A 16,980-nucleotide genomic window follows, 5' to 3' on the forward strand; every position below is an offset into this window, starting at 1 on the left:
AAGATTAGTTTAGATGTAGGGTGTAAGGATTAGAATGACAGAGGAGAAGCGGTTGGGCTAGTTAGCTGGAAGGCTATTGTAATAGGCCAGGACAAGGAAATATGGTCGCTTGCTCTCGGTTTGGAGTGGAGAAGTGAAAGGGTTTGAAGAATATTCAATGATTGATCTAATATGGGAAGTGAAAGAAAAGGAGGTGTTAAGGATGACTCTCCTAGGTTTCTGGTTTGTTTAATGAGGTAGAGAGTGATGCTAAACAGTGGGATATTGTGCTCTGGAAGAAAACCAGGTTTGGTGAGATGATGACGTTTATTTTGGATATGGAGCTTGAAGTGCCTTTAAGACAGCTAAAATCAGATGTCAAGTCAGCAGTTGAATATATTGGTATATAACTTAGAGACTGGGTTTGAGCTCCAGATATATAATTGGAAGATTATGTGTATAGAAAAGTGGTAATCTAAATCATTGGTAGGAATTAGATAGCCTGGGTTAAACAGTTAGAGGATAGCTATGGGCCTAGAACTCAGTCTTGATAAACTTCAGCATATAAGAGTGTGAACTGGCTGGGCCCAGTAGCTCAAGCCTGTAATCCCAGCACTCTGGGAGGCCGAGACAGGCAGATCACATGATGTCAGGAGTTCGAGACCAGCCTGGCTAACATGGTGAAACCCCATTTCTACTAAAAATACAAAAAGTTAGCCGGGTGTGGTGGTGTATGCCAGTAACGCCTGTAATCACAGTTACTTGGGAGGCTGAGGCAGGAGAATTGCTTGAACCTGGGAGGTGGAGGTTTCAGTCAGCTGAGATCACGCCATTGCACTCCAACCTGGGCAACAAGAGTGAAACTCTGCCTCAAAAAAAAAAAAAAGAGAAGTGCGTGAACCAGCAAAAGACACGGAGAAGGAATAACCAGAGAAACTGGAGCAGAAAACTAGTAAAGTAGGACGTTGTGACACAGGAACAGCGGGTGGCAGCAGCGGTGAATGCTGCTGACTTGTCCGGGTGAAGGCCGATGAAGGCCCATTGGATTCGATGTCATGTGACCTTAGAGATAGCGAAGAGAGAAAGTCAGATTGAAGGCGGTTGAGGAACAACTAGGTTGAACAGTGATTATGGCTCTAGCCACATAATCAGTGACTAGAACAGAGGGTGCTAACTGACGGATACAGCATCCAGGCCAACTTCCTGATTCGAGCTCATCCTCACACGTTCACTAATGAGTTCCGAACAGTAATACACAGAAATGCAAATACATGAAAAAATCTATTGAGAGAGCCACATCCATGCTAAGTGTCAAGATTTCAATACATTTTACGTACATGTGTGTAATATGAGTACAACTCCAGTCTACAAGGGAATTGGTTGGAAGTTGTTTCTGAGAGGTAAAAGTTGGCTGGATGGGTGAGAATAACAGGAATGGATGGAGGGATGACAGTGACCACGGAGATCGCCTTAAAGGGCCTTGTGCGTGATGAAATCAGAGGACTTGTTTCCCTGGAGGGAGTTGTGGGGAATGGGAACTTGAGAAAATGAGTAGTACGTGCAGCAAAGGCGAGAAAGTGGGGAGGGGACCTAAAAGTTTGTGGTGACATCTTGAATGTCTAAGGTGATGGTCCAGTAGCCTCCCTAGTTCTGGGTTGGAAGTGGTTAGCTCAGAAATGAATGTCTAAAGAATGCCAGTAGTTTGAAAGAAGACGTAAGTTAACTTTAAAAGGCAGGTATCATAAAACTAGTAGATAAAAGAGACATGTAAAAGCCAGGTATTTAGTATCCCTGTATAATCCACTGTTAAAATGAAACCTTTTCTTTGGATTCATGTACACAGTTTGCTGAGAGAATTGAAATTCATGTGAATCTCTAGGTTCCCAGGCAAGTTCAATACTAACGGTAAACAAATGTGCAGTTAACCTGTGGTTCTGCTTTGGACCTCTGAGCCGTGAGGAGCCCTCTTCTGCCCACGCGTCTCTTTGCCTTTCATTTGTCACCTGGAGAATGCTGTTTGTTTCCATTGGCCGAGGCAAATGAAATCAGGACATTAGCAGAGAAATTCAAAGTTGCCTTGTTTTCTTTCTCCATAAATGTTTTAAGTTTTCCGAGGCAAAAATCGTGCCTGACAAGTTGCTGCAAATCTAAACATCAATGTGACTGGACAGGTGCCCTCCGGAAACGCTTGCCTTGGCGGCTTTTTCGGACAGATGCTGTCCAGCGTTTTATCATGAGAGGTAATCTCTGCACTTTCCTGTGTGTAGACTGGTGATGTACATCGAGAGAGACAGCAGAAAGACCACTCCGGGCAAGGAGCAGCAAAGCGGCAATGAATACCTGTCCAAATGCCTGGATCTTCTCATCTGCCACATCGTGCAGGAGCTGCCACGGATCCTGGGTAAATTGGAGTCGCGTCCACAGGCCCCGTTTCCGCTTACCTTTCCAAGACCTGGCTTTTAGGCATCAATTCTTTTTTAATTCTTACTTGTCTGTTCTTGAAGGCAAAGACACCTTTTCATGAATATGTAGTTTCAAGATTTAAATTTGCTTTATCTGTTTTTGTAATTATTTTGCATCAATAACATGATGAGGCCAGATGACACAATGTCACATTAAGGGGTGATCTGAGGTAAACTGGCAATTTGAGAAAATATATAAAAGAAAAGTGTTTTAATTGCTTAAAATTAGACTTATGTATTTGGAGCTAACTTTTCTTAAGATTTTTTTCTGCCTAAATCAGACGAATTTTGGAATTAGAACCACAAAGTTATTTATTGTTAAAAAAAAACTTAAAAAATGCATAGATTTTGTTTATTTTTTTCCTTGCTGAAACAAGATTTTCTTTTATTTGTACAAATTTGTAGAGTATGTGAGAACTGTTGTTCTGTGTATCAAATGCACAGTGATCAAGTCAGGACATTAGGGGTGTCCAGCACCCACCTGCAGTACCTTTGTGTTCACTGCAGTCACCTGCTCTGCTGTCAGGCTTCGAGTTTATTCTTCTGGCTGACTGTATGCTCATACCTTTGGCCCACTTTTCTTCGTCATCCCTCCACACCCACTCACCCTTCTCAGTCTGTGTTATTTTCCATTTTCTTCTGCCATGTAATCATTTTAACGCCCACAGTAAGTGAGAACAAAAATGCATGGATTTTAATTTTAAATATTCAACTCTAATCCGAAAGAATTTTGATATTCGTTTAAAGTTTGAAACTTTCTTTGGTTTGAAAAATTTATCTTAAGATAAAAATCTCTAATAATGATTGACAAAGGATGTTTATTACAGCTAAAGAAATACCGTATTTCATTGTTTTTGCAGAAATTAAAATAAGCTAAGGAGCATGTACATGCAGCTTAAATCCCATTCCATGCTTTTCCAGCAGATGTAGCTGTAAACCAGAAATGTTTAGAGTGTTAAATTTGATCCAAGCTGTTATAGTAGAGATTACCAGGAATTCAGAATATTAAATCAAAGTAATGAAAATATCTTCAAGGCCAACTGACAGTAACTTTTTGCTCTTTACTAATACTTTAGGAGATTATTTTTGCCTAGTGATGACTGAATATAGAGCCTCTGAAAATTTATTTCGAATTGTAAGCTTTTTTACCTCCAACCTGAAGGCTATAATTTGGTCAGTTGGTAGCTGAATTCTTTATTACTGGACTTATCCTGTTTTAGGCTATGACGATAAGATTCTGATGTCCACAAAGCAAGTTTTATTTATTTTTCTATTTATCATCCAATGAGAAGTTTTGGGAATTGACCTCTTCTTACTCCCAACCTGTTCTGTTTTCTTAAAGTCGTAGGTCGTGTTCTGTAATCCATCGCTTATTATTTTAAATATTTTTTCTTGTTTGCAGAAGTAACAAGTGCTCATGATTGACGTTTGGAAAATACAAAAAAAATTCTAAAACTATTATAATTTATTAAATGTTATTTGTCATTCCCACAAGACGTTGAGTTCATTGATAGCGTGTTTGCCGAGTGTCACATTCTGTCCCAAGAGGTCAGAAGTGTTTGTTGTAATTTCAGTACTTGTGAATAAGTATATCTGTTTATTTTATTTGGAGGTTAATTACCTTAGAAGTCCCATTAGTATTCAAGCAATGACCAGCAGCTCCTAAGTATCTGTGGTTTTAACCCGCACACGTGCTCTGGGCTGTGCTTCCCAGGTGACATTCTGAACGCCTTGGCTAATGTGTCTGGACGTAAACACCCGTCAACAGTTCAAGTGAAGCAGCTGAAGCTGTGTCTGCCCCTGACGCCTGTGGTGCTCCACCTCGTGACTTCACAGGTACCATGACATGGAGGAGGAAAAGGACATCAGTGCCTCTTTTCTTTGTAAACTGGAGCTGAGAATCCTTAACTCAAAACATTTTCCGTTTTTTATTGAACTAAAATTGTACATAGCTTCCAGAATTTAATCTACAGAAACTCTCATCACACAGGTATTTCGACCTCAGGTTGTAACAGAAGAGTTTCTTTTCAGCTACGGAACTATTCTTGTGAGTAACACTACATTTTTCTTGTTTCTAATAAAAATGTGGCTGCCTCTACTGTTTGTGGAATTTGGTGTCAGAATGAGGTAATATAAAAATCCTCTTGGTATTTATTTGTCTCCAGGGAAGTGACCTGTTAATATTTTTATCTGTTGACTGTAATAAAATTTGACATTTGGAGAAAACACATTCTCTCCTGATAATGTGTTTTGTTCAGAGACAGCCCAAATAGGGTAAATATGCCCACAGAAACACTTTCACAGATTTTGGTATTGAACATCATGAAAAAATTTAATAAAACTGATGAACATGGAATGCTGGGAACATGTTATCATTATTATTTATTTCGGCTTACATTGTCAGAAGTAAGTAGTAATACCAGTCAAGGGAGAGAATTATTGACTGAAATTCAGGACCTGGATTTATTTAGTCATGTGCAGTGTCTCTTCTTGTGCTGGCATTTCTCTCTGTTGAGCTCAGTTCAGCTTCTTCTTTAATTTTGAGGATGCAGGTAGAAATGAGAAATCACTGTATTATTTTTCACTACCATTTTGGCTCACAAAAATTGTCTTTTTGTTTAGCTCACGGGTCATGAATTATGTTGTGTTTTTCCCTTGCCAGTAGTGGTTGCAGTATATATGATTGATGAAATGAGGAGCCATCCAGAGGGAAAGCTAAAACATTTGTCACAGAGCTTCTCCAGTCTTACCCTGATATTAATAATAAACTGAACAGAGATTTTCAAAATGCCATAGAGGTAACTAGTTAAAATGAAGTCAGCATCTTAGTTTTATTGTTGGTTTGGAATTTTTTTAAAAAAAGATTGCCACACACAAGTGAGAATATAGCTGCCTAGAAATTTAATCGCAGGGTGAAGTACGACGTCTGTGAGTGTAAATGCTGAGTGGCGGTTGTTGACTTTTAGGAAGCAATGGAGTAGAGGTCCCGTTGTGCTCAATTTAAAATTTTTATCATTTGAGTACTTGAATCCTGAATTCTAAAAAGTCTGTAATTTTGGTACCACATTTATGAAATTGCAAATTATGAGAATTTGTATTTGCCACCGTCTTTTTACCTGTTTTCAAGTACAACATAGGCATCATTTTAGCACGACTATGATTTTCTATTTACGATTCCATCGCACTGGCATATTGATGCCTGAAGTTGGTAATTTTCTCATAGTACCCACGTTGGAGTATTGTGGCATGGTGTTTGTTTGGGATAGGTATGACTGTCTTGTTCTTTCTCCTTCTCTCTTTTTTTTTTCGTGTGTAGTATTTTCTTCTGCCTACATTAACTGAATATGCTTCAGGTTTTTAAGTAACTACCAAGTTTTTCCAACAGAAAAGTCTTTATGGGCTTTCATAAGTTCTATGAATATTAGGGAGAACTCATCTGCTCCTCGTAATTCTGTGTTTAGAGACAAGGGAGGAGACCGCACTGAGTGTCCATAAAGACTCTCTGTGGCTGCTCTGTTGGGCCTTTTCACTATAGGCACTTTTAGGAAATGGAAATAACTTGGCTGCTTTAGAGATCATTAAGATATTGAAAAAATTCTAGCAGTTTTTTTCTTGCTAGTCTCACCCAATTAGAGGAAGTTTAGGGAAACAGAATGAGTTTTTTGCCTCTCTTCAGTCTATTTTCCTAGTTTGAATCATGGCCGGTCCCAGAATTCTCGAATGACTTTTCTTATTGTGTTTGTTGCTTGGCCTTAACTACGTGCTCACCTTTTGCATACTCAGCGTTGATGGCACTGATGAAGTGCTGGTAAAGGGAGAGGATTACTGCTAAAATTCAGGACCTCGATTTAGTTATCCATACGGACTGCGAACTGTTCCAGAAGATAGCAAAATGTTATTCGGGCTACAGTGCCTTCCTGATGCTAGGAGACCCTTAGAAATTTACAGTGCAAGTCAGCATATTAAAGCCTTTTGAGTTTTAATAATTTAAAAATTTATTTTTAGGCAAAGCCTTGCTTGCCTCCTTCCTTCCTTCCTTCCTTCCTTCCTTCCTTCCTTCCTTCCTTCCTTCCTTCCTTCCTCCCTCCCTCCCTCCCTCCCTCCCTCCCTGCCTACCTTCCTCCCTGCCTCCCTCCCCTCCCTCCCTTCCTCCCTGCCTCCCTCCCCTCCCTCCCCTCCCTCCCCCCCTCCCCTCCCCTCTTCTCCCCTCCCCTCCTTTTTTTGATGGTAGTGGTGGGGATGCACGGTTATGAATGTTCTGTAGCCCAGTCCACAGAATGATCGGGTAAAACTATCCAGAGCATAGTGCTTATTTGGTTCTAGTGACATAGGGAAATAGTCCATTATATTTACATACTTAGCTTTGTGAATTTTTTTCTTTTCTTTTTCTTTTTTTGCTTTTTTTGAGACAGTCTTGCTCTGTCACGCAGGCTGAAGTGCAGTGGCACAGTCAGGCTCGCTGCAGCCTCCTCCTCCCAGGCTCAAGCAGTCCTCCGTCCTTAGCCTCTGACGTAGCTGGAACTACAGGTGTGTGCCACCATGCCTGGATAATTTTTTTAATTTTTTTGAAGAGACGGGGTTTCACCATCTTGACCGGGCTGGTCTTGAACTCCTAGACTTAAGTGATCCACCCACCTTGGCCTCCCAAAGTGCTGGGATTACAGGCATGAGCCACCTTGCCCAGCATTGTGTTTTGAAAGACTTATTGGTACATCCGGAGATAAATGTTATTTTCAGATTTCTCAAAATGTGTCTTGTGAAGTAGCGATTGTCTTCTGGTAGGCGTATTGGCCTTTTATATTTTAAAGATATGACTTAGTTGGGGTATTTAAGCTCAGTCCACTTTTAGAAGCTGTATCCAGTAGCAGCAATCCAATAACTTCTTGGCTTCCACTGAGGCAGCTCTCCACGAGCTGCTGGCCTGCCGTGGGTGGGTGTGGAGATGGCAGCCAGGGTTGCTGTGAGGTCTACACGTTGGAAGGGTTCTTAAGGAGCAGGCTGGAGAGGGGGCATTGGAACTGTGCTTCCCATTGACTTCAGTTTTGTAATGCCACTAGGGCACGGTTTGCCTAGTTGAACTACAGACTTTTGTTTCTTTTGCTGTACAGAAATTCAGGGTACTTCTTACGTATGGAGGCATAAATACAGGAATTAATTTTTTGTAAAAATTTTTCCCCAAGGAAAATGAAGTTTGGGTCATCTTATATTTTAGGGAGACTAGCATTTGGAAGCAATTCAGCAGAGCAATTTTAAAGCGTTATCAAGCTTTGCAAGAGTCCTGGCAGAAGAGGACTACCCAGCTGATAATTGCTGTTTTCGCTTCTTACTGGCAGGAGCAGCCTGCCTTCTTGCTGGGCTCCCTCTCCAGGTTTCAGCAGTCCCGTCTCCGGGGAAGTTCTCTGGCGAACAGCACGCTGCTTTTGCTCCTCCATCGAATTGGGCCGGGAAATAGGAAGTAGTCAATTAAGGAAATGTTTTCATGATATGTATTAACCTAACATTCGCTGCATTTCTTATGTCCTTTTGAAAATGCTTTTGATTAATGATCAGGGGAAGCAGACTTTGTTGTGTCTAAGTTCTGGCCTCCTTAGTTTATACAAGTAAAATGGCTTGTGGTGGTGATCGTTTCCTACAGTAAATAACTGTGAAAGCACATGCTTCCTGCCCTCTGTAAATTTTATGTAAAGAAATGCTGGTTTGTTGACAGATACTGACTTCAGCTATAGGAAAGCCAGAGATGGTGCTCTCTTGTATTTTTCAAAAGATGATAGTATATATTTACTTATTTGTTGCCGCCCAGACGTTCTTGTCTTTCTTCCTTTAACACATCATGGATTTGTATCCCAGTTTGCTGAAGGAGCTCATCTCAGCCTCTGCTGGGGAGCACTGAACGAAGCAGAGCCCTGGCCCGCACTGCCCGCACTCCTAGCCAGCGGACGCAGCCCGGGGGGTGGCTACTCTTTTTTGCTCCCCTGCTGAAACTCCCCGCTTTAAAGCTTGCGCTGTGAGAAGATACAGCGTCACCCTCTGTGTTGTGGTCATCTGCAGATTTCTGGGTCATTGGGCCTTGTTCCTCAGCATTCCTTTAGCACTTGGCTCGCCATGAGCCTCTCCTTGCGGCTCCCGCGTCATGGGTGGGGAATTTGATATCCCTCTGGGGGGTCTCCCAGTGCCTCAGCCTCACAGCTCCCTGGCTGCCTCTCTCCCCAGGAGCTTGTGTGTCTTCCCGTCAGCTGGCTGCCCCCACGGTCAAACACTTGACCTTACTGTCAGCATCCCCTTGTTGGTCCACCAGCCCTGATTTTCTCTCCTTCTCTCCTCCCCAGCAGCCCTCAGCAACTTTGAGACTTAATTGTTCCTACCTGCTTTCTAGCTGCTTCCTGCTCACCATCCTGCCCTGCTAGGGCACTGCTTCTTCACGTTCTCTTGACTCTGTCTAGAGCGCCTGGTCCAGCATTAATCCCGCCTCGCGTAGATTGGAGCCTCCATTCCCCTCTTCCTTCCTTGTCTTCCTCTGGCATTTTTTTTTTTTTTTTTTTGAGACGGAGTCTCTTTCTGTCTCCTGGGCTGGTGCAGCGGAGCCATCTCGGCTCACTGCAACCTCTGCTTCCTGGGTTCCAGCAGTTCTCATGCCTCAGCCTCCCAAGCAGCTGGGATTACAGGCATGCGCCACCACTCGCAGCTAATTTTTGTGTTTTTTGTAGAGATAGGATTTGACCACGTTGGCCAGGCTGCTCCTGAACTCCTGACCTCAAGTGATCCGCCTGCCTCAGCCTCCCAAGGTGCTGGGATTGCAGGCATGAACCACTGCATCTGGCTTCCTGGCAAATTTTAATGCTAGTTAAATTTAAGTCTCCACCTACCCTAGCCCTGCTCTGAGTGGCTAAATATGGCTGTGGGGGGCAGGGGGGACAATGCAAATAACTGGTCTGTCTTAAAATTCACATCGGCTGCTATTTCCATGTTCCCTTCTCCTTGAATCTCCAATGCCTCCGACCCCGTCCTCACTCCCCCCTCATTACTTCCTATTACACTGAGAATGAGAAGGAAGAAATACATCAAATACATTGAAATTGATAAATGAATGAAATATTTAGTAGGGATTTAAAAAAAGTTAAATAGGGGAAATATAAGGTAGGACATAAGTTAAAAGAATCTCATAATTCTTCATAATAAAGAATAAATAATTTCAGCATTTAGTCAAGCTTACATTTTGATATATATATAAAAGAAAAAGTGAGTGGTTAGAAAGTCCCGAGGGAACTGAAAGGCAGAAAAAACAGGGAAGCGTGAAGTGTACCCCTCAGGTTCCCAAATGAAGCAATGCGTGTCCTTGCCGGTGATCTCGTCCTCAAAAATTGTCGTTCACATCACCAGCATTGGTGTATTGTGTGTGTGTGTGTGTTCACATCACCAGCATTGGTGTATTTTGTGAGTGTGTGTTCACATCACCAGTATTGGTGTATTTTGTGTGTGTGTGTGTGTGTGTTCACATCACCAGCATTGGTGTGTTGTGTGTGTGTGTGTTCACATCACCAGCATTGGTGTATTTTGTGAGTGTGTGTTCACATCACCAGTATTGTGTATTTTGTGTGTGTGTGTTCACATCACCAGCATTGGTGTATTTTGTGTGTGTGTGTTCACATCACCAGCATTGGTGTATTGTGAGTGTGTGTGTGTTCACATCACCAGCATTGGTGTATTTTGTGAGTGTGTGTTCACATCACCAGTATTGGTGTATTTTGTGTGTGTGTGTTCACATCACCAGCATTGGTGTATTGTGAGTGTGTGTGTTCACATCACCAGCATTGGTGTATTGTGTGTGTGCGTGTGTGTGTATTTTTTATTTTTTTTTTAAATTTGGAGATGGAGTCTTGCTCTGTTGCCAGGCTGAAGTACAGTGGCGCAATCTCGGCTCACTGCAACCTCTACCTCCTGGATTCAAGCGATTCTCCTGCCTCAGCCTCTGGAGTAGCTGAGACTACAGGCATGCACCCCCACACCCAGCTAATTTTTGTATTTTTAGTAGAGACAGTTTCACCATGTTGGCCAGGACAGTCTTGATCTCTTGACCTTGTGATCTTCCTTCCTTGGCCTCCCATGTGCTGGGATTACGGCCGAGCCATTGCACTGGGCCTATGTATATATTTTTAAGAGAATTACACAGAAGGGGTTGTTGTTACATACACTGCTGTGTCCTCTTTTTTTTACTTAGTGATTCATAGACGTTTAAGTAGATTTGTTGAGGTGAAAAGATATCTCTCTCACTCTCTCTGAGTTTTTTATTCAACAAAAGTTATATGCCCATTTTGGAATTATGTGAAAGGATTTTAACAAAATTATCATGAAAAGCATACATTACTACTTTTAAAAATTAACTCCACTTTAAAGTCAGTTTTGTTTCTTCGTAGACCAACAAAAACTTGAAGATATCCTTTATTTTCAGTTTTTAAAGGGCTTGCATTTTTAGCCTTTCTGATTTTCTTTATAACCTAGACAATAAATGTCTTTGTTTTTTTATTTAAATTATTTATGGTTATTAAAGAAAATGTGGAAAACTGAAATTTGAAAAAATAAGATTATAGCTCTACACTAGGAGACAACCATTGTTAACCTGTTCTTGTTTTCTATTCATATAGATGTGTTTGTATTGTAGAAACAATTATGTATGTATCTATAATGTATATGTGACATATACAAATACATGTGATTGAGACCATTCTGTATCCATAGATTCATATTCTACCTTTAAAAACCTTAGGTTGCATTTGGCTGGGTAGGTGGCTCACACCTGTAATCCCAGCACTTTGGGAGGGCAAGGCGGGTGGATCATGAGATCAAGAGATTGAGACCAACCTGGCCAACATGGCAAAACTCCATGTCTACTAAGAATACAAATATTAGCTGGGCATGGTGATGAATGCCTGTAGTCCCAGCTACTTGGGAGGCTGAGGCAGGAGAATTGTTGGAACCTGGGAGGTGGAGGTTGCAGTGAGCCAAGGTTGTGCCACTGCACTGCAGCCTGGTGACAGAGTGAGTCTCTGTCTTTCTCAAAAAAAATAAAAATAAAAATAAGGTTGCATTTAGGTATTTTCCAATAACTTTAAAAAATTCCTCTTAAAAACATTTTAAAATTTAATTTTAAATTGGCAAATAAGAATTATATACATTTACTGTGTATAACAGGTTGTTTTGAAGTATGTATACATCATGGAGTGGCTACATTGAGCCAATGAATGTGTCTGTTACCTCACATACTTGTTTTTGTGATGAGAAGACATGAAATGTACTATTATCAATTTTCAAGACTACAGTTTTTATTAACCATACTCACTGTGTACACTGGGTCTCTTGATGCCTGTTCCTTCTCTGTAATCAAAGTCCCTGGTAACCACTATCTCTCCTCCACTCAGAGTTCACCTGTGTTAGTTCCCACCTGTAAGTGAGATCACGTGCCGTTTGTCTTTCTGTGCTGGACTCATTTCCCTTAACGTAATGTCCTCTCGGTTCATCCATGTTGCCGCTAATGACAGGTTTTCCTTTTTCAAAAAATTCCATTGTGTATATTTGGCACATTTGTAAAATCCATTCATCTGTTGATGGACAGTTGAGTTGATTCTATATCTTGGCTGTTGTGAAGAAAGCTGCAGTGAACGTGGGAGTATAGGTATTTCTTCAACATCCTGATTTTATTTCCTTTGGAAATACTTATATGTGTATTTCAGTAGTTGAATTCCTTGATCATGTGGTGTTTCTATTTTTAATTCTTTTGAAGAATGTTCATGCTGTTTTTCATAATGGCTGTGCTAATTTACATTCCCACCAACAGTGTGCAAGACTTCCCTTTTCTGAACATCCTTACCAGCCCTTGTTATCTTTTATCTTTTTGATAATAGCCATTCTTACAGACGCGAAGTGATATCTCATTATAGTTTTAATTTGCCTTTCCCTGATTAGTGATGTTGAGCATTTTTTTCATAGTTAACCATTTGCATATCTTCTTTGAGTAATGTCTGTTCATTCCTTTGACTTTTTTTGGAGGCAGGGTCTTGCTCTGTCGCCCAGGCTGGAGTGCAGTGATACCATCATAGCCCACTGCAGCCTTGATCCTGGGCTCAAGTGATCCTCCACCTCAGCCTCTGAGTAGCTAAGCCTACAAGTGCATGCTACCATGCCTGGCTATTTTTTTATTTTTCTGTGGAGACAGTCTTGCTATGTTGCCCAAACTCCTGGCCTCAAGTTATCCTCGTTTCTTGGCCTGTCAAAGTGCTAGGATTACAGGCATGAGCCACTTCACCTGTCCTGACCATTTGAAAACATTCGATTATCTGCTTTCTCACTATTGAGTTGAGTTCCTTATATATTTTGGATATTCACCCCTTGTAGATTTGTGGTTTACAAATATGTTCTCCCATTCTGCAGCTCGTCTCTTCACTCCTTTGTGTCCTTGGCTGTGCAGAAGCTTTTTAGGTTGACAGAGTCCCATTTGTCTGTTTTTGCTTTTGTTTCTTGTGTTTTTGGGTTTGATCTAAAAAAGTCATTGCCCAGACCAAAGTCATGGAGCTTTACCCCTCTGTTTCTTTCTAGTTGTTTTGCAATTTTGGGTCTTAAGTTTTCTGAAGATTTTAGCGGCTGCTATCCTGTTTGTAGGAACTGTAGCTAGTTTGGTATACTTTCAGTAAGGCTCAAAAATACACAATTTACTATTTAGGGACACATGTATATGTGTTAAAACTATTTAAGAAAACTGAGAAAATGGTAAATACATGATAGCGGTTATCTCTGGAAGTGAGGTAGGCAGGTGGCGTAGGGGAGTTTATGCAACCAGTTGGGAATGTCTTAGTTCTTAACTTGGGTGGTGTTTAAGGGTTTTCTTTGTAACACAAAATATATGCCTGTGTTCTTCTGTACATGTTACATAGATTCTATTGTATTAGATGTTTTTAAGACATACCATTGGAGCACAGTAGACCAATTTCTACTGTGGACTAATTGCTTATACTTAGTTACTTTTTAGCTCCAAGGTCATCTTATGTTTTACTTGCCATTTGTTACCATATATAAAATAATGTATATGTATTGTTTTGTTCACTAGGGGCAAGAGCTCTGTTGCAGTGTTCTTGCACATGGTAATGTGGGGGCTCTGCCTAGCATGGCAGTGATTGTTTCATTGAGATCGTGTTCATGGAGTGCCTTTTCTGTCCAGAGCATTTGGTCAGAGACTGGGAAACTCCCTCATCCAGGGAGCTGAGGCCTCAGAGAGCTCACAGCCGAGCTACGAAGGTCTTCCTCTCAAACAGCAATGGGTGTCACCTTGCAAAGGAGACACTAGCAAGGTGCATGGGAGCACAGAGAAGGGAATTGGGATAAGAGGTATCTAGCAGGAACTAAAAACAGTGGTGAAATTTGAAGACAGGCCTTGAGAGCAAAACTGCTGTCTTGACACACTTTGTATTCAGGGTAGCTAAGGCTTGACCTTCCTTTGAGATGACTGTCTGCCCTGCTTAGGTGCCTCTCTAACTGACTACCGAGGTGGCAAACGTGTAAGTGTGGTGTGTTATGGGAGATGGTTATGTATCAGTTGTATTGTTCTCACTTTTGCAAGTGCTTACATTAACGCTGACTGTATTCCAACATTAAATCTCATTGATAGTGATTTGTATATTTAAAAATGGTTATAGTTAATAATTTACATATATTATTTAATATAATTTTAAAACCAATAGTATTTATAATATGTGTAGCGTATTTATTACTGTCTATGGGTTATTAAGAGCAATAGGTACAGTTTTGGGCAAAATGTAAACTACCTGCATTTTATTTCAGAGTTATTTTGAAACTCTATTTATTAAAATATTTATTCTTTTCAGAGTCATATTAAATCTGTAGACTCAGGAGAAACAAACATAGATGGAGCCATAGGTGAGTACACCGTGGAACATGTTGTGTGTTTGTTTGAGGTACTTTGATATTGCGATTTAGAACATGTAAATAAATACCTATAATAATTACCTGTATTTCTAGGACTGACAGCGTCAGAAGAATTGATCAAGATCACGTTGTCCGCTTTTGAAGCAATAATACAGTATCCTATTTTATTGAAAGACTATCACTCTACGGTCAGTTCCAGCAGCGTTTGAAAAAAGTTCTTTTTAAATTTACTTGGTAATTCTGTATATAAGGAGACCTAGCTTAGGGTGCTTGGTTCATACGTGCACGTTCCTCTCGTGAAATAACCACTCAGAACCCTGCTACCCTGGCAGGATGAACATAGGAAATCCCTTCCCTTTGTTGACTTTCTAAGGGTTTTTCTTTGCTTTTCTGTTTCCTTCCTGGTCCACACCTATCCCTCAGCGTACTTTCTTCTTGCCTGGTTATTTGTTGTAACTGGTGGTACAAACCCTCCGAGCCGGCTTTCTCAACCTTGGCACTGAAGGCGTTTTGGGGTGGACAGTTCTTTGCTATGGGGCCATCCCGTGCACTGTGGGATATTTAGCAGAGACCCTGGCCTCTGCTCACTAGATGCTGATAGCCCCACTCCTCTCCCTTCAGTAGGACAACCAAAATTGTCTCTACACATTGACATATGTACCCTGGGTTGCAAAATTGCTCTCATTTGAGAAACTGCCTTAGAAGGATCCTTAGGTGAGCTGCCTGTTGACTTTAGGAAGAGGAAATCCCCCCTCCCTTTCTTTCTGCAGAAAGGTCCCCAGAAGAGGAGCCAGTTAGGAAGACAACTGGCTTATGGTGCAAGGAGTGGTAGCAGGTTTTGCCAGGCAGTGGCTTTCCCTGGAAGCTGCTGTGGAGCAGGGACATGGCTCCCTCCTGCCCTCCTGAGCCTTCCCATCTCCTGCCCCACCCCCTCACTGAAGCATGCTGATGTGTTCCTTGCACCTCGGCCTTATTGCCTTCTTCCAGTGATCTGCCCCATTTAGCATTTGACCCCAGCAATAGTGACCGCTTTCAGATAACAAATTACGTGGACATTCAAAGTATAACTCAGCAGAGTCTGATGTGAAACTGTTCGTCAATTTCGAACAACTAACCCTATAGGGAAAATTTTAGATAGCAGTCAGTCATGAGTTGTGAATTGCCTGTCATGGTAATGAATAAAAGTACTGAATTTAGAAATCACAACTGTACTTAAAAAAGATATTATGAAGTAAAGAAAAAGGTAATTTTAACACCTTCATGGTCACATAGATACCATCGTAGAACTGAATTCTGCAGTCTGTTTCTCTACCCTCTGCCCCCACCCATCAAACACTGTTAACTTGTGTGCATGTGCATTAAATCCTTCACTTACGTTCTGTATTCTCTGGCTTGTGACATCTTGGAATGACCTCCGTTCTACTTTGGGGTTTTATTATATACAGATTTAGAAATTTGAATTCATAAAACATGGTTTAGAGTGTCATTGTTTCCTTTTGCTAATCACTTCTGTTTCTTTTTGTTTTGATTGTTGTAATAATTCTTATTTGCTTTCTTTTTCTTTTGGTCTATTTTGTATTCTTTTTCTAACTTTTTGGTGTAAATATTTAGCTTGTTAATTTTCCATATTTCTTTTCTAATTTATGCATTTGAGATTATGTTTCTCTTAAATACTGCTTTAGTGTCATCTCACAAGTTTTGGCATACATAATTTTAATCTTTTAGTTAAAATATTTTATATTTCTCTTTATTGAATCATGGGTTATGAATGTATATGTATTTAAATGTCATATGATACATTATAGTTATCTTTGTATATCGATTTCTAGTTTAACTGCTTTGAAGTTAGAGAATCTAGTCTGGGTGATTTTAATATGTTGAAATTCATCAAGACTTCGTTTATAGCACATTATGAGGTTATTTTTTGTAAATATTCTGTATATTTGAAAAAAATATATTTTATAGCTGTTCAGTGCAGTATTCAATGTATGTCCATCAAGTAATTTATTAGTTATCTTGTTCAAATCTTATCCTTACTAATTTTGGCCTGCTTTTTCTATTAATTACTGAATGAGATGTGTATAAATCTGCTATTACTATTATGCATTTATTTCTTGTAGTTCTGACAATTTTTGTTTTATGTATCTTGAGGCCATGTTATTAGGTGTATTCAAATTTCAAATTATGTCATCTAATGAAATCAGCCTTGTGTCATTGTGAAGTGGCCCTCTTTATCTCTAGTAATGTTTTTTGCCTTACACTACTTTGTCCCATTTTAGCATAATCATGTAAACTTTCTTTTGATTGATATTTGCCTGCTATATCTTTTTTCATTCTTTTCTTTCCAACAACTCTCTTTTTATGTTTTAGATCTCTGTAATATGAATATCATATAGTATTTTAAAACTAATTTGTCCAGGCTGGGCGTGGTGACTCACGCCTGTAATCCCAGTACTTTGGGAGGCAGAGGTGAGCGGATCATCTGAGGTCGGGAGTTCGAGACTAGCCTGGCCAACATAGTGGAACCCCATCTCTACTAAAAGTGCAGAAATTAGCTGGGTGTGATGGTGCATGCCTGTAAACCCAGCTACTCGTGAGCTGAGGCAGG

At 40.5% G+C, this 16,980-nt stretch overlaps 1 protein-coding gene across 1 annotated transcript in view; it reads left to right on the forward strand.

Annotated features, from left to right (window-relative positions):
* Window positions 1-16,980, forward strand: part of ULK4 (unc-51 like kinase 4) — a 660,641-nt gene that overhangs the window by 222,594 nt on the left and 421,067 nt on the right. Inside the window, exons 23-27 of the mRNA XM_064360107.1 lie at window positions 2,247-2,380; window positions 4,156-4,277; window positions 4,432-4,488; window positions 14,312-14,363; window positions 14,466-14,564. Of these exons, the coding sequence (XP_064216177.1) occupies window positions 2,247-2,380; window positions 4,156-4,277; window positions 4,432-4,488; window positions 14,312-14,363; window positions 14,466-14,564 (464 nt within the window). The remainder of the gene's footprint in view (window positions 1-2,246; window positions 2,381-4,155; window positions 4,278-4,431; window positions 4,489-14,311; window positions 14,364-14,465; window positions 14,565-16,980) is intronic.

The sequence above is a fragment of the Aotus nancymaae genome, unplaced genomic scaffold, assembly GCF_030222135.1.
Source record: "Aotus nancymaae isolate 86718 unplaced genomic scaffold, 86718_ANA_hifiasm-v0.15.2.pri h1tg000038l, whole genome shotgun sequence".
In the NCBI taxonomy this organism is placed as follows: domain Eukaryota; kingdom Metazoa; phylum Chordata; class Mammalia; order Primates; family Aotidae; genus Aotus; species Aotus nancymaae.